The sequence below is a fragment of the Hippocampus bargibanti genome, linkage group LG01 (assembly GCF_051943395.1).
Source record: "Hippocampus bargibanti isolate YZ-2025 linkage group LG01, ASM5194339v1, whole genome shotgun sequence".
NCBI classification, from domain to species: domain Eukaryota; kingdom Metazoa; phylum Chordata; class Actinopteri; order Syngnathiformes; family Syngnathidae; genus Hippocampus; species Hippocampus bargibanti.
In genome coordinates, this window is record NC_142734.1 from 26,995,729 (window position 1) to 27,013,322 (window position 17,594).

The 17,594-nt window shown below is 42.6% G+C and overlaps 1 protein-coding gene and 1 pseudogene across 1 annotated transcript; both read right to left on the reverse strand.

Moving 5' to 3' along the window:
* Positions 1-784: 784 nt before the first annotated feature.
* LOC148903655 (uncharacterized) overlaps positions 785-17,594 on the reverse strand; it is a 41,946-nt pseudogene continuing 25,136 nt past the window's right edge.
* On the reverse strand, positions 7,476-16,703 carry dclre1b (DNA cross-link repair 1B). Its single transcript, XM_089006469.1, has 4 exons — positions 16,260-16,703; positions 15,267-15,432; positions 14,916-15,098; positions 7,476-13,647 (listed from the first exon to the last, which is right to left on the reverse strand). The coding sequence occupies exons 1-4, from the start codon at positions 16,452-16,454 to the stop codon at positions 12,530-12,532; spliced, it is 1,662 nt and encodes a 553-aa protein (XP_088862595.1). The 5' UTR covers positions 16,455-16,703; the 3' UTR covers positions 7,476-12,529.

The following is a 17,594-nucleotide window of genomic DNA, read 5'->3' on the forward strand; positions in this document are numbered from 1 at the left end:
AAGAAACTGTTATTTTGTGTCTGCATTTTGTGCAATGCTGCTCTTGCAAATATCCTACTTGTTCGATATTGTCACGTTCGGATTGACAGCTGGGGACGGGGCCGCGCCCCGCCGCTTCCACCACCTCCTTCTTCAGGACAGCGTGTACGAAAACGGGACGCTGTCATATCTATATCTTCGGTGCTCGGTCCCAGGCGCCCCCCCGCCCCTCACATCCCGTAATCCTTTCGGGATTGTTCTGTTTCTGCACCGCCGTGTGCGAGTGGCTTTTCGCCATTGTCGGGTTACCCATTGCCCCTGACCCACACACACACACTCGTTGTTTTTGGTATTCTTTATTTTTGATCAGCCCCTGGTCAACTTTATGGGACCAGCGCTTTGTGTTGTCTCTTAAAAAAATCATCCTGCTCTATCTATGTCGCTTACTCGAGGATCAAGACATTAAATTTCGCTCCGATGAGTCGGCTGCTCTGTGCCTCGTTCGGAACGTGACAGATCTCGACAAGAAGGACCATCTCAAGTCTTTTATTCGACCAAATACATCTCAAACACACTGCGGAGTTCAACAGCATTGCTGGCTGTAGCGGTGGCAGCCGTAGAATTAAAAGAAAAAGGTCTGGCGGTCGTGGTCGTAAGTACGGGTGGTCGTAACTCGCGCCGGTCGTAAATATATATATATATATATATATACACATACACACACACTAATAAATATATATTTTTTATTTTTTAAATCCATGTCTCATCCGACGTGGTGTCCGTCCCCTATTTTATCTTGGGTCCTCTACCAGAGGCCAGGAAGCTTGAGGGTTCTGCGCAGTATCCGTGCTGTTCCAAGCACTGCACGTTTCTGGACCGAAATATCCAATTTTGTTCTGAGGATCTGTTGCAACCACTCGTCTAGTTTGCGGGTCACTGCCCCAAGTGCTTTGACCACCACAGACACGACTGTCATCTTCACCTTTCATGCTCTCTCCAGCTCCTTTCTGAGCCCTTGGTATTTCTCTAGTTTCTCGTGTTCCTTCTTTCTGATGTTTCCATCACTCTGGACCGCTACATCCATGGCAAGGGCTTCCTCTGCCCTTTATCTATGACCACAATATCTGGTTGGTTTGCTACAGCAGCCCCCGTGACCCTAATGAGGAATAAGCATTACGGATAATGGCTGGATCGATAAATAGATAGATAAATAGAGAGGTAAATATATAGATACATAGATCCCCCACTGTTACGCTAACAGTGGGGGCTCCCGCCCTGTATGGTGGGGCCCTCCCAAGGTTGCGTTCATCACCAGCCTACTCACGGACCAGGCGGCGTCCTAGGTGCTGGCGGTCCGGGAGTCCCAACCCCAACTCTGCGCGTCATACCCGGACTTCGGGGCCGAGCTCCGCCAGGTGTTCCACCACCCGGTAACAGAGTGCGAGGCGGAGGGGCTACTCCTGGACTGCACGCAAGGTACGCGTTAAGCCGCCGAATATTCCATCGCCTTCCGATCGGGCGCTGAGAGGAGTGTCTGGAAGTCTCACATGATCTTTGCTTTATCTACCACCTTTGGAGGTGTTTCCCCTTTTGACCTTGGGGTTTCCAGTCCATACTCCGCACAGATGTTTCGGTAGACTATGCCAGCCACCTGGTTATGGCGCTCCATGTAGGCTTTCCCTGACAGCATCTTACACCCTGCAGTTATGTGTTGGATTGTATCAGGTCCCTCTTTGCACAACCTTCACCTTGGGTACTGTATGGTGTGATATATCTGTGCCTCTACCGCTCTGGTGCTCAGGGCCTGCTCTTGAGCAGACAGGATGAGTGCCTCTATGTGATGTATTCATGGAGCTTGGATGTTTCATCCTGGACAGTGGCTCTCACACTCACTAGTACCCGGTCACCTTACTTACGGCTTGTGTACTGTCTTATGGGATGGGATGGAACCCTCTATGCATGGTTAGGAGATTTCGTGTCTTAACATCCGTAGTCTGAATCTCTTCCTGCAGGGTATCTGATCACTGGCAGTGCATAGCTGTTCCTTGAAGCATATCTCAGCTCATTGGTTTCCGTGATTGCTACAGTAGGGATTGTTCTCAGTGCTGCATACAGTTTCCATGTGGTGTCCATGTGGTACTTCACAGTCGTTGTAATCGTTTTCTAGGTTGCCCAACTTTCATTCTTGCCATAATCTTATCTTTCAGGACTGTTGCTGCCTCACTCAGCATTTCATTCATTGAGGCTTGCCTCCCAATCTCTGGTCTAACCTCTTCCTCTGATCTGGCAACCTGGGGCCCTTCACCTTGGAATTTGTGTTGTACTTCATCAATCTCAAGTTATGATAACAATTGTCATATTGTGGATATTGGAACCAATTTAGGGTGTCCCCCGCCTCGTGTCGGAAGACGGCTGGAATTGGCTATAGCACCCCTCGTGACCCTAATGAGGAATAAGCGTTACGGATAATGGCTGGATAAATAGATAGATGAATAAATAGATAGATAGATACATTGATAGATAAATAGATAGATAAATAGATAGGTTTGACTGTATTCTGTATTCTTTCTAAAAACTAACGGTCGCGGGGTACTAAATTGTGGTGAACTGGATTGAAATGTACACTTCCTGGTTTGTTGAGCAAACAAGCGAGGCCAAGGATAATGCGAGGGGCTTGTCGCAACGGAGAAAGAGAGTCTTTTTGACAAAGCGCAGAGGTGTTTTCACACAAATTCAGTCACAGACACACACACACACACACACACACACACACACACACACACACACACACACACACACACACACACACACAACACTAAACATACACAAAGGTTGCGAAACACCTCACGGGGGTACACATGGAAATCAATCCAGGCGAGTCGATTTGCCATGATGGACTCAAAATGGCAAATCAATTCATGTCAAGCACGAGACACATCGACAGAAACAACCAGACAAGAAAACATCACGTCAATTGATCAATGAATGGATAGTACCAACAGCAAGGACCCCACTTTCAATTTTGAAGATACTACACCTTAAATTGAGTTATCGTGAAACATTTAACGCAGTGGTGCCTGTAGATAAGTGTTGATGTAGTTGAGTTTTTTTGAGATGCAAGTCGTTACAAAAAGTATGGAAAATAACAAATCATTCATCCAAAAAGAGGTTTTTTCATTTGGTACCAGGCCGCACAGAAAGAACAAGTAACTTATGTTACCAGTACTTTTATTTTATTTCCAAGTCAAAGTCAGCTTTATTGTCAAATATGCTAATATGCATGACGTACAGCACAGATGAAATTACTGTCCTCTCGGACCCAGCATGCAAGGCACTTATAATGAATTTAACAAACATAATAAACATGAAAACGCCAATTTGCCGGGAGAGGGGAGACGCCGCGTGTTCACGCGCCGCCGCCTTGGGGAAAAAAACAAACAAACAAACAAATAACAAATATGACAACACAAAGACACAGAGTCATTCATTCCTCAGGACTTGCTGTACCCTCTTTGTGGTGACATGAAGCAGTTCTAGATGAAAGAGGAGAGGATCAAAGCATCCATGTCAGCAGTGGATCAGGGACGTCATGGTGGAATTTGTACGTTGACTGCAAGCTAAATGTTGAAAGCAAACACGAAGCTGTAGCATCCATTGACAAATATACATTGTCTCACATCTCCTGTCCCACATAAATCCGCTTCAATTCCAAGCCGCGACAGTTCCACATACGCATCGGCGCTCTGCGCTGACGCTGCTTTCTTCTTATCGCGGGCTCCTCAAGCCATGTATCCATCCAACCGCACACTGTCCAATAGCCGCTGAACAAAGCGGGGCTGTGAAGATGCTGCCCATTATATTATTTATGCTGGAATCTAAATATTTTTAAAAATATGAAATTAAATTCAATAATAAAACTAAATAAAATTAAACCTTTTATTTAAAAAAATGACCGGATTACATCCGTTTACAGCAAAGGTGTCCAAGTCAAGGCCCAGGGGCCAAATCTGGCCCGCCACATCATTTATTCACCCATGAAAGCAAGTAAAACTTGTGGAATTCCATGCTAATCTATCCAGCTAGCTATCTAGCAAGCTAGCTATCGATCAAGCTAGCTAAAGAGTGAGCTAGCTAACAATCCAACTAGCTAATGAGTGAGCTAGCTAGCTCTCTTTCTATTCAGGTAGCTGGCTAAACCCTTACATCACAGATGTTAAAGACAATGCTTGTTAATGTCTGAATCAAAATTTCAAATTGTAAACCACAATAACAGTCAGGATTTTTTATTTCAAATGTGAAAACTAGTTATTGATTCATTTGTTGCGCGCTCTATACTGTATGTCTTACTTCAAACACGGATTTATCTCAATGAAATTCCCACATCAATCCCACAAGGTGAGTCGTATATTTCATGCACTTTATATCATATTTTGAAGGCCCTTTTAAATATTACTATAGCAACCAGAGAGCGTTGCGGCCTAATACGACGTTCCTTGTGTTTATTACAATGTTTCGAAAACACCACAGTTTTCAAGCTAGTAGTTGTGATTGGCGCGCAACCGGTTCTGAGTGTTCCCGGCTTGATATCCGAAGACAGCTGGGATGCGATCCACCACGCCCGGCGACCGTTCAGGATAATCGCATCAGAAAAATTGGATGGATGGATGAACGGATCATTGCGTGACCAAAACATTTTTCCGGAGGCACAGTCGGCGTCATTTTTCAAACCAACAGATTCCAAAGCGTACAAGCTTCTGCTGCCACCCCAAGGCCACAACAGCCGAGTTTCACTCACGCGGTGGTCATGAATCATCATTATGCTGCTGATAAAGAACTCGATTAAAAGAACAGGAGCGTTTTCGTCGAAGCTCTGTGGGTTGCAGTGGGTGTTTTTTCCCATTAAAGCACATAAGCAGCCACTCCGGAAACATAAGAGTGACAAATGATCTTATTGCCGTGTGTGCGTTGCTCTCACGGTGACGCCGCCCTCGCCGCTTTGTTTACCTGCTCGTGTTTACATTCTCCTATGGCAAAACTGTCAAAGTCATTTTTTGACATTGTCGTTACAGTTTCCTCTCGAGGGAGCATTATGAATTTGGGGAAGCCATGAGAACAAAGATCTGGCCCACCACATCGTTTTATTCAGCCCTCAAAAGCAAATCAAGCATGTCAAGTTCCTTCCATGTTTGCTGAATTCGCAACCAAAATTTCTAATCGTTATATGTGAACCACAATAACAGTCATTATTTTTGTCACTTCAGATTTGAAAACGAGTTATTCATTAATTTGTTGTGTGTGTGTGTATGTCATGATTTTTTACTTTAAATTAGAAAACTAGTTATTCGTTCATTTGTTGTGCGCTCCAGATGTGATATGTGGAGGCGATGAAACATTCTAATGGCTTCAAAACAGCCCCCGAGAGGAAATCGTAACTACAATGTGGTTCGCAGCAACAAAAAAAATGACTTTGACACCCCCAGAGTACAGGAACTGCAATAACTAACGATGGGCGAGCGCATTGAAAGGGAGGAAGAGCGGCCAAGAGCGCAGAGAAGCAGTCACTTATGCATCGGGGGCGGAATAAATGAGATTAGACGCCGCAAGAGAGGCCGTAAAAGAGAGCGTGAAGAGTACAGTGCGAGAAGGGAGGGGAAGGTGGAGACCCCTGAAGGGAACCAATCGTGTGTGTCATCTAGCGGCAACTTGAGCTGAAGCGAAGTCACCCTGACGGCGATGCAGAGAAAGTGATCGATGATATCACACGAGCAGCACCTGTACAAAACATGTAATCATTTCACAACGGAGATATGTAAAAAAAATATATATACATATATAAATTGTCATCCAGAGAAAGGAACGGGCACCTTCAATTCCATTTTTCAACGTAAATGCAATTTTAAATACTTTTAATATAAGTTAATGCATTTGTGCAAAATATGCGCTCTTCATAGATTTTTTTTTTCAAATACGTTTTTCAATGCTTATATTGAAACAACAAATGGTTTGGCATAAAACAACCAAATAATTACACACTATAATTTTTCCCCAATGCAAAGGGCCTTTCTTCTATAAAAATGAAGCTTCAAGAATGGCACAAAACTGTTGAACAAGAAACCATCATCAGGTCCAAGAGCATCTTTTTTTTTTTTCACAAATATCACCTCACTCAAAATGTTATTCATATTGCTGTACTATGTTGGTCTTGCATATCATTCCTAATTCACCAAAAAAAGTATTAGGCTCATATATAGAGGTAAAAGAAAAAAGACATGTCCGCCATTTAGTGGTAATTGCTGATATTGTAACTCAAAACTACAGTCGACCGCTGCATATTCGCAGTAGGGTATCTGTAGATTCACATATTTACACAGATTTTTTTAAAAACTATGGTTTATTATGGGGGATTTTTGCCCTTTTCCCAGCATCTATTTATCCACCGTATATAGCTATATTTAACGTTTTAAGACTCGCGCTGAATATTCAGTCTTGTTTTCGAGTTGATGACGATGCCTGACGTGACGTCATGTCAGGAACGTCCCTGACAGAGAAAGCGACACACAATGCATTGTGGGTACTTTGGTCTGAACACATCGTGTTAATCCGTGTTGATGGAGAAATTAGAAGGAAAACACAGAAATAACGGGATGGTGAATCATTGTGTGTTGCACCTAGGCTACTATTTGATACTAGTTGACACAAATTCCCAGCAGACAAATCAGCCCATTTCCAACAGAGCTTGGGCGCCATCTTGTGCATTTTCTGGGACGCTACTCATCAGTCCCGACGGCTCAAATTGGTCCGGACGGACTTCTTTAATCGATTGCAAACATTTATACTTTCCTGTTCAGAACTATTTAAATCATATTCATAACTGGATGAGTAACAAGAAAGCATCTTCTCCGAATCTTGAAGCCATTATTTTTATTCTCGAGCAAGGCAAGACGTCCTGGCGTGACGTCGCGAACAAGGGGGCGGGACCTTCTGAAACTCGCCATCTCCGAGGTCATTTTGAAGTAGTTTTGGGACACTTTAAATCATTTTTATTGGTGTTTTGCATTTGACTAAAAATATCAGCCTGCATGTTTTGGGTATTTTAGATGCTAGAAAACGGTTTTCTGTTGTCAGTTAGGAAAGAAGAAAATGGTGTCGGTTGTCCTTTAAAGTAACTACCAAAAATGATGTAAAATTACAGTAAAGTCTCATTATATCGATGTTCAAGGGTGTCCGAAAAAATATCGATATAACCGGGACTATCGATATATCCGACCCTGTTTGCATGTAATTTTCTCCGTGCGTGCATAGAAATAGTATCGATATAACCGGGACTATCGATATATCCGATATCGATATAACGAGACTTTACTGTATGTGAAAAACTAATTACTCATGTAAAAAAATACACTATATCAAATATGTTTTTATTTATATGGCTTTATTTATATGTGCACAGAGTTAGTGGATGCTAACTTTCACTTTCCCTGTGGTTACTCTGGTCTGATGATCAGCTGCGTCTGCTAACATGGGAGCTGGTCACGGAACAAATTCACGTCACCAAGTCACGTGACCAAGTCGACCAATGGCGCGACCGATACAGCGACCGATACAGCGCAGCGACCGATACAGATTTCGATAATGGTGTTACTGTATAGAAACCCCTAAGCAAATATCGATTCACAGTAAGTATCTTTTGTATCGATATAAACATAGCAAAATGGCCCGCGGGAGATGAAAAACAGCACTGTAGTAACCGGATTATCGTAAAAACCACGAATCCTACTAAACGGAACTAATTATACATAAAAAGATTAGAAATGTGCACGGGAAATGAAAATAGTGTCGTAATAAGCAGTATTATCAATACAAACGATATCGATATAACGAGACTTGACTGTAATCCAATGTCTGCTGTGCCGTCTGCTGCGTGATATTGTAATCGAGTAGTACTCGTCCATATCGATAGGGAGCAGCCATTAGGTAGCTAAATGACTCATGCTTCGAGAGCAAGTTTTCGACGCGAGGCAAAAACAAGAGCAAGGTGTAGATTTTTTTATATTTATATTATTTCACATTGTTTGTGTTTCGGGGATTTGAATTTTGGATTCCCATCAGGAGGCAGAGTAAAGTCATATAGGACAGAAGAGTAGCCCAATCCGCCAAATTCACCCTCTGAGGCTGCGGTGGAGCGTAAATCTCCTTTGACGTGGCAGTATCGGATTGCTGTTTGTTTGTGCGCACATCCACAATTTATATTCCGATCCAATGGTGAACATCATCCGCTTTATTCAAAATAAATGACATTTTGAGGTAATAAAATCTTTCGTATATGAAATATATCCACAGTGAACACGAAACAATAAAAACCACATTAAAACAGATCTCGTCTGTTGCATTGAGCAGATCGATTTGTATTTCAGCTTGTTAACCACTTAGTAGACTCAATCCTCGAAAGCGTTTAATGCAAGGGTGTCAAACTCATTTTTTTTTTTGCCGGAGGGCACATTGTAGTTTCGGTTTCCTCTCGGGGAGGGGCGTTAGGAATTTGGGAAAGCCATTAGAATGTTTCACCAAGGCCGCATAATACAGAGTGCACAAGAAATTGAGAGCTAACCAGTTTTCAAATCTGAAGTAAAACATAACTAATGTTTTAGTGGTTTACATATGACAGTTTGAAATTTTTGTTCACTTTAGCAAGCATCATGGAATTTCACAAGTTTGATTTGCGGGCCGAATAAAATGATGTGGTGAGCCAGATTTGGCCCCCGGGCCTTGACTAAGACGCCTGTGGTTTAATAGCTAACCAATGAGTGCAAGGCGGACACCTACAAAAAGAAACTTCACATAAACCTCACTTTTAACGATTGTGATGAAAAGCAAACGTGTTTAATTTCCAAACAGAAAGCCTTGAATAAATGTGGAGTCGTTGAATGATTGTAATTTGGACGTGAAAAATCAACACTGTAAAAACAACAGACATGTGTTGGTCACAATCAGACGGAACACGAGGGCGTGAAGTACAGTGAAATCTCTTACGAACGTTTCAGCTCATGAACATTTTGCCTCACAAACAAATTAAATTCGCGAGCATAGTCCTGGCTAACGAACTAGTTTTTGGCGGACAAACCAAACCACGCAGCGCCATGGTGGCTGGCGGAATAGATTTCGGCGGACGATCACCAAACCAACGGTCGAACAGCGCCACGGTTCCTGGCGGACTAGTTTTCGTCACCCCGTTTCTTTGTGTGCAGACGTAATTTGTTATCGAGTGGAGTACTTTTGCTATTATGGGACCAAAAAAGACCCAACCACAGGCTAGTGTTAAGCCGAGAGGACACAAAAGAAAATTACGGTCAAGCAGAAGATCATCGAAAAACACGAACGAGGTGTGCGTTTGTGTGACTTAGCTGTCCCAGTACCATTACGCAAAATCGACCATTGCTCCCATCCATTGACAACTACCAACACAAAGGTAATTAAAACGACTTTATTAGACAGTAGTTTATTTCTTTAATTACAATACAATAGCACATTTATTATACATAAAATAAGATATATTTTGTGTAGTTTTAAGGCTTAATCTGTAGAAAATTATGTTTTATGCGGACCTGGGAACGGATTATTCTCATTGTAATGGTTTCTTAGGGGAAATAAATGTTTGGAAGATGAACTTTTCACATTACACACTGTGTGTGAACCAATTAAGTTTGTAAACTCAGGTATCACTCTGTAGAAGGAAGCGAAGGGGAGCATTCACCAGTGGTGCATTCAGGTGCACTCGGTTTGTGATTTTTGGTTTAAAACCCAGGCATAAAAACTGGAAATTTTTGGTCGAACCATGAAGTTCTAAAACCCAGGATTGACTATAAAAACTTGACTCAACAAGACTGATGCGTCGGTCACAATGAGACGTGACACGAAGAAGAGGAAGTGACATATAGGAAGCAGGGGGGAGCCGAGCCGATTCAGGTGATTTTCGATTGCTAACCAAGGCATAAAAACACCAAAAATTTGGGTTGAAAACCAAATTGGTACCAAATTGGTCGAGAAACAAGACGTTCGAAAACTGACTGTACTTTGAAAAGGTCGCAATCAAATGCAAAAAGGACAACAGAGACTGTACAGCACATTTTCCACATTCCTTTTCATCTGTCAACCCCGTAACATTTTAAGAATTATTTTCGCATTGCAAACCGACCGCCTATTTCTGTATTTTACAAAATCCTGTCGCAGAATTCACACGTCAATCTGGTAGTTTGGATTATTTTCTTGCAACGCTTCATTTCAATGTTCCCCCGCCGCCCTGGTTCAACCGTGTTGAACCACGGGAGTCTGTCACATCGAAGCGCCACAAAAACACAAGCCGAGGCCAACCAAAACCCAGCTGAGCTCTGTGAGCAGACGTGATAACAACCGACGCTGCGTGGGCGCAAAAACGCTTTTTTTTTTCCTTCATCTCGCATCAGCAACCAAAAGACAAGACCTCTGCTATCAGCTGGTTCTCAGCACCCACGCGGCTCGCTCGACGTTGTCGCAACGTTCGGTTCGAAACGAAAGGAGCCAAAACGCACGGACTCTCCCCCGAGCTTTGACTTCAAAAGATAAGCGACGAGGAAGTTTGAAGGGATATATATCCTGAAAAAAAGTCATTTTCTCATTTTAACATTCAATGCTGGGTAAAATTGCTCCATGGTGCCGGGAGTCCTTTGAACTACCCGTGGTGCTGAAAACTACAGGCTCAATCTGTTGGGTAGGATTCAAATATTTGTACATACCACGGGTCAAAATAAGTAATTTCAACAGTAGCAGTGTGACATATACTACAAACACGTGGCTACAAATGACGTTTTTATCGCCTTTTTATCAGAAGGCCAAACGTTTGCCGGATTTCCGTGTTTCGCTGCATAAAAAAGGCAAAACATTCCAATTCCAGACTTGGAATATGTTGCGCAATACTGCCACATGAAGGCAGTATGGACACACTGCACCATGAAAAGGAAGCCAAAACAGAAAGCAAATTTGGAGTACAGTAATCCCTTGTTTTTCGGGATTAATGAGGACCAGGACCACCCGCGATAGCAGGGTCTGAAACTCATGACAAAAAGTTACCGGATACCAGCCATAAAGTTGCCTACCCCATTTTTACTAAAACAAAGTTTTAAATCGATATTGAACAATATAAAGCGCCTGGTGATAATGGAACATTACTCGAAGATAATGTGTCGATTATGATGAGACGTAACACCAGGAAGTGACAAATAAGGAAGCGCAGGGGAGTCCAGTGGTGCATTCAAGTGCACTTGGTTTGCTTAAGAACCCAATTTCAGTTGTAAACTGAAAAAAACTGAAAAATCCTGAAATCTTCGGTCGAATATGTGATGGTTTTGTTACATATGCATTATGATGATATCAACAGCCATATAGCTGAAAAGTAAACTAATTATGTTATTTAAAGGACAACCGACGCCTCCGGACAAGTTGTGTCCATAATTTGCAAAATCACTTCAAATGACTTCTACTGAGCGTATTTTACAAAGATTCCACTTCATATAGCTATATTTTACGTTTTAAGACTCACGCTAAATATTCAGGAAGTCTTGTTTTCGAGTTGATGACGATGCCTGACGTGACATCACGTCTGGAACGTCCCTGACCGAGAGAGTGACACACAATGCATTTTGGGTACTTCGTTTGGTCTGAAAACTTTGTGTTGAACCGTGTTGATGGCGAAATAAGAAGGAAAACATAAATAATGCGATGGTGAATCGCTGTGTGTTGCACCAAGACTACTATTTGAAACTAGCTGACACAAATTCCCAGCAGACAAATCAGCCCATTTACAACGGAGCTTGGGGGCCATCTTGTGCATTTTCTGGTACGCTACATTGGATTCCTGATGGCTCAATTGATACGGAAGGACTTCTTTAATCTATTGTAAACATTTATGCTTTCCTCTTCAGAACTATTTGACTCATATTCATAACTGGATGAGTAACAAGAAAGCATCTTCTCTGAATCTGAAGCCACTGTTTTGAATTTTGGCGTGACTTCATGAAAAAGGGGGCGGGACCTTCTGAAACTCGTCATCCCGAGGTCATTTTGAAGTAGTTTTGGGACACATTAAGTCACTTTTATTGGTGTTTTTCATTTGACTAAAAATATCAGCCTGCGTGTTTTGGGTATTTTAGATGCTATAAAACGTTTTTCTGATGTTAGTTAGGCAACAAAAAAATGGTGTCGGTTGTCCTTTAATGGATAATATACAATATTTGTATTCTTCGTCGTCGTGCCACCAAGGAAAAAGGGGAAGAACCTGGAGTAGACACGTGTCTCTTTCAAAAATATAAGAAATGTAAATATCTCACTTCATTTAGCGCCATTTTTAAAATGAATTTGATTAAAATAATTCTCTGGGTTAGACGTCAAAAGAATGAATTGATTAATATTCAGTACATTTTTATTTATTATTAATTTTGTCAGGCTGTGTCAGTGATCTTTGTGGGTTTTTCTTTCACGTCATTTTCTACTCGGCGGCATGTGAGATTCTTATCAAAGGTTAAGAAACGACGTCGTCGGTTGAAGAGCGAAAAGATGCTTCCGCCGCATCAACCTTGCGGACGGGACAGAGCGAAACGATACGCATGACGCTCGTCAGGGTGCAACATGGCTTCAAGTCCTCCGGCGGGAAAACCACCCGCTTCAAAATGTTGTTTTCAACGTGTTCCAGGCAATCATCCGAAAAACTAAATGAAGCAACAAAACTGTTAAAACCATCTTGGGGTGAAAATCCGCTTTCCCTCGCGTCATCGTCACTGCCCGACGGCATCGCTTCGGCGTTGGCACGTCGCCTCGGTGCCAGGCCGCCGCCGGCGTCCCGAAGGATTTTCAGAGGGTGGAAATTGCTCTGGCTCAGTTGACTGAACGGCACGCGTTGCGCAATCAAGATCTCTTCGGGGATGGTGCGCACCAGGTTTAGCTTCCACATGTCCGGAGGCTCTCGATTACTTTTGTAAAAGGTCAACTCCTCGCTGGATTCTGGCAGGTTGCAGTCCATCTCAGTCTCTGAGTCCAGAGAGGAAGACGAGGAAGAAGAATCCGAAGTCAGACGCCCATCGGGCTTCTTTCTCAAACTCCCGGGAGAGTCAAACACCACCCCTTTAGGCACAAGAGGCCGATGGTATCGTCGCCGGATGCCTACCGCCGATTTGGTCCAGTTCTGCGGCAGCCTCCTCATGTAGCATCGCACCGACTCAGGCACCCGGATTTCATGCTTTTTGCAGGGTAATAAGGCCGAGAGGCCAGCTGGGATGCCGTTGCCAACGATGGGCAAAAGGGAGGTAGGCTTGAGTCCGGACACAAAGTCCACCAGCTCCTGAAAAGACGAGTGGTCCGAGTATGGCACCACGTGGAGTTTGGGGTGGAAGAGGGCGAGGGGCCTGCTGGTCGGGTAGATGGCCAAGGTGGGTTGCTCGCTGTTCCACCGGCACATGGCGGCAAAGGAGATCTCCCGGTGCTCCACCACGCGGATTCGACCGGCGCCCGGGTCGGTGGTGAAGACGTCGGGCAGCCCCAAAAGCCGAAGGGTTTCCATCTTGTCAACGCTCACCTCAATCCAGGTTTGAAATTCCATGGCGAGCTCCACCAACAGGGACTCCTTGCCAAGGGTGTAGAGACCTGCCAGCAAAATCACATGGAAAAATAAATATTTTGGAGCATATAACTCTTATACGAGTGTCCAAACATTTTTGAAAAGATGGTGTGTGGGGGCAACCTTGGCGATATTCACTGACACAAATTCCCAGCAGACAAATCAGCCCATTTCCAATGGAGCTTGGGCGCCATCTTGTGCATTTTCTGGGACGCTACATCGCTGTCATTGGCGCCTCGAATTGATATGGGAGGACTCCTTTAATCGATTGCAAACATTTATGATTTCCTCTTCAAAACTATTTGAATCATATTCATAACTGGATGAATAACAAGAAAGCATCTTCTCTGAATCTGAACTCCGTGAGCCCATTGTTTTGTTTCTTGAGCAAGGCAAGACGACTTGATGTGATGTCACGAACTGGGGGCGGGACTTTCTAAAAATTGCCAGTTTTGAGCTGATTTGTGGCAGATTTTGGGCACTAAGTCATTTTTATTGGTGTTTTGCATTTGAATAAAAATATTAGCCTGCGTATTGGGTATTTTAAATGCTATAAAACGTTTTTCTGATGTCAGTTGGGAAACAAAAAAATTGTGTCGATTGTCCTTTAAGCATGAGTTTTGGTTCATTTGAAACATGCAGATCAAAATTCAATTGATATTTAACTTCTTTTTAACACTTTTTTTGTAACAGTTGAACAGAGGTAAATGTTGTTTGGTTGATTGTTGACATTTTATAATTGTTTTTTCAAAGTAGAAAATGGTAGAATAAAAAAATAGAAAATGGCCATTTTAGAAATAAAAAAATACAAAATCACAATTTTAGAATAAAAAAAATAGAATATTGCCATTTTCCAGAAAAAAAATCACCATTTTCAAAATTAAAAAAAAGAAAATCACCATTTTAGAATGAAAAAAAAATAGAAAATTGCAATTTTAGAAATTAAAAAACATCTCCATTTTAATGTTTTTTAAATTTTGAAAATCGACAAGTTGGAAATAAAAATAATAGAAAATTGCCATTAAAAATCACCATTTTAGAAATTATATATATATATATGGAGATTGGGGGGAATCATTCATTCAATGACTAATCTATTAATTTGCTCTAATTGGCCCTAATTGGGCCTGTAAATGGTAGCACTTAGCACACGTACGCAAGAGCGCTGCCGCCAAAAGTATTCAGTCGACATCCGGGCCAGACGTTATTGATTTTATGATGGAGGCAGCGAGCCAGATGAAAATTGATCACGGGCAGCATTCGGCTCCCGGGCTGAACTTTGGACATGTCTGACCTAAGACAACGGTGTGGTCTGGGTGGCTGCGAATGATTTCCTTGATTTGCTGTGTGGCTTGTTTTCTCGACGGGATGCTGCGGTTGGGGTCACAGTTGGTGTCGTCCAAGTACAGGACATCAATCACGGCGTTGGTTACCAGGCACAGCTCGCGCAGCATTGATGGCGAATATCTGAAGTCACCTAAATTAAGGACGTACCAGACAAAAAATAAAATACATTTCCCAGCACAACTACCACGAAAAAAATAACACAGTCCAGAGCATGAACGATCATTCAGCATTCATCCGTGAATTATACAAATCCATTTTATCATGTAGTGTTTCACTCATGACATTTTGAGACACTCACCGGTGTAAAGAATGGTCCCAAAGTAGCCCTCGAAGACAAACATGACCGCACCAGGACAGTGGTTGGCATCAATCAGTGTGACGGTCATGCTTTCTTTGCCGATGTCATCCAGGGGCAGGAGGTACGAGTCGCCCAGCTCTAATGGGTGAATCCATTTTTCCTTCACCTGTACTCAAGAAAAAGAAAAACACATGAAGGACATGACCATGTTGACGTGCCAGGTTTTTGTGAGAAGCAAAAAAAATGGCAACGACCTCAAAACTTTTTTAATGGGACCTGTACGACTCAACAGGCCAAAATTTTAACGGCAAAAATACACAAGTGGGATACTACAATTGCACAATTGTACACACCCTCCTTCCTGGGATATTGGTTCTGTATTAACAAATCATATTTTTCTAGTTACATTCCCCATTATTGTAATATATACAACCCAGTCAGGTAAAGAACACAAAATAAATTTCATACACAATGAAAGACAGTGAAGGCATCAATTAACAATAAAAGGACACAACAGTACCATTAACAAGAACTAGACATTCCAACAAAAAAAAAATATTTTTTTTAATCTCCACAAAAGTCACGCTCATCTTTGGTTCGGTGCTATGGTGTAAGACACAGGTGTCAAATTAAAGGCCTGACCATCATTTTATTCTGCCCGCTAAAGCAATTAAAACTAGCAAAATTCTGTGATGCCCTCTAAAGTCTGAACCCAAATTTCGAATTGTCCCGTGTAAACACCAATGTGGAGGGATTAAACATTCTAATGGCTTCCCCAAATTCATAACGGTCCCCGAGAGGAAACCGCAACTACAATGTGGCCCACGGCAAAAAGAATGTCATCTCGAAGCAAGAGATGTAAAAATATGGTTCATCGCTTGGATCGTAACTGTATATTGATTTAGGCATTTCACTAAACAAGTCAATCAGAAACACGGGTAATTAGGCAATTGCACCTCCACCACCGTCCACCAAACAGGAGTCAGCTCTCACCCGTAGCTTGACTTTTACCAGCGAAGCGGTTACAGGGGAGCAGTAGATGGGTCGGTCGGCCCATGTGGACGTCAGGCCGACCGTGTGGTCGCTGTGCATGTGCGACAGGAAGAAAAGTCTGCTCTCCGGACATTTACGAACATGCCAGAAGTCGACAGCTAGCGGAGTGTTGGCGATGATCTTGCCATTGGACATCCTCCCATCCGACGTCGCACCGCACCGGTTGTTTCACGAGTCAATTACGTTTGCAAAGCCTCGCTGACGAGTATCGTATCACGCAGTGGCTCGTTCGGGGTTTTGTAGGCTAAATAAGTCTAATATTGCGACGCCATGTTTCACCATCCAAAATGTCCCGCTAAAAGCCCAGTAAGATGTGTAAATGACCGGTTTCTTGCATCCATCGTTGGACTGCGCCATCTCTTCCCGCGCCATTTATATTTTCAATCTCATTTCTACGACACGCCCCTTCCCGACCACAACACCGTCGTCCTTTGATTACGTCACCTTTATGCTTCTCACAAGCGACTGGTCGAAGCTATTTCCTCGTCTGACATGCTTAGAGTAGGAAATTTCCCAGTTCCAAGAGCACACATTTGGCAAGCGTAGAATATAAGGATGACTTAAGCCAAACTCATTTTATTTACTTTCCTCACTATTTCAAAGAAACGCAACACTGTCGCATCAAAACAACGTGGCCTGACGTCAGTCTAGGCTTCCACCTTTGTTCTGCTTTGCCTCACTCGATCCTACAAGTCAAGCGAGTGGTCCATCACAACAGTTCAAATGGGGTTTATCGTTGCTATTGTTTTGTGCCATTTATTTAAATGATGGCCAATATGGGCCTTCCACCATTTAGCATACGGCTGGCGATAAAAGGGAACGGAAATCATATCCCTCGTTCGTCACTGGAATGAAACATGCCATGTTTGTCCACACAATGGCGGTAGAGGAGAAGGCGATACATGTCGGCAAGTTATAGTAACATGTATTTTATGATTTTTTTTTGGTCAACAATGACAACGTAGCTGCTTTTATTGTTAGGTCGGTTTTATTTTTGTTCTTGGGACCGAGACATGCAAAATTAATTCGAATCTTTCGTCCTTTCTTTTTTTCAATTTAAAGTTTATTATGATTTCACAGGTCCACACAGTCAATGAAAAGAAAAAGGCAGACTACCCACTTCTACATCCATTACCTTTCTGATTCAATTTTATTTTCCTATGCATGCATGCGAGTGAAAAATACTGTAAATCTTTTCTTTTAGAGTTAATATTCCTGTTAAATGATTTGCATCCATTTTGTTTTACAAGAGGATTATTAAAGGATAACCGACAC

What these genes read in the sequence shown, in the direction of transcription:
- dclre1b (XM_089006469.1), bottom strand. Translation starts at nt 16,454, where the DNA reads ATGTCCAATGGCAAGATCATCGCCAACACTCCGCTAGCTGTCGACTTC. An exon ending in TGGGACCATTCTTTACACCG is followed by an intron (nt 15,099 to 15,266) that starts GTGAGTGTCTCA and finishes TCCTTAATTTAG; the next exon opens with GTGACTTCAGATATTCGCCA. An exon ending in AGACCACACCGTTGTCTTAG is followed by an intron (nt 13,648 to 14,915) that starts GTCAGACATGTC and finishes TTTTGCTGGCAG; the next exon opens with GTCTCTACACCCTTGGCAAG.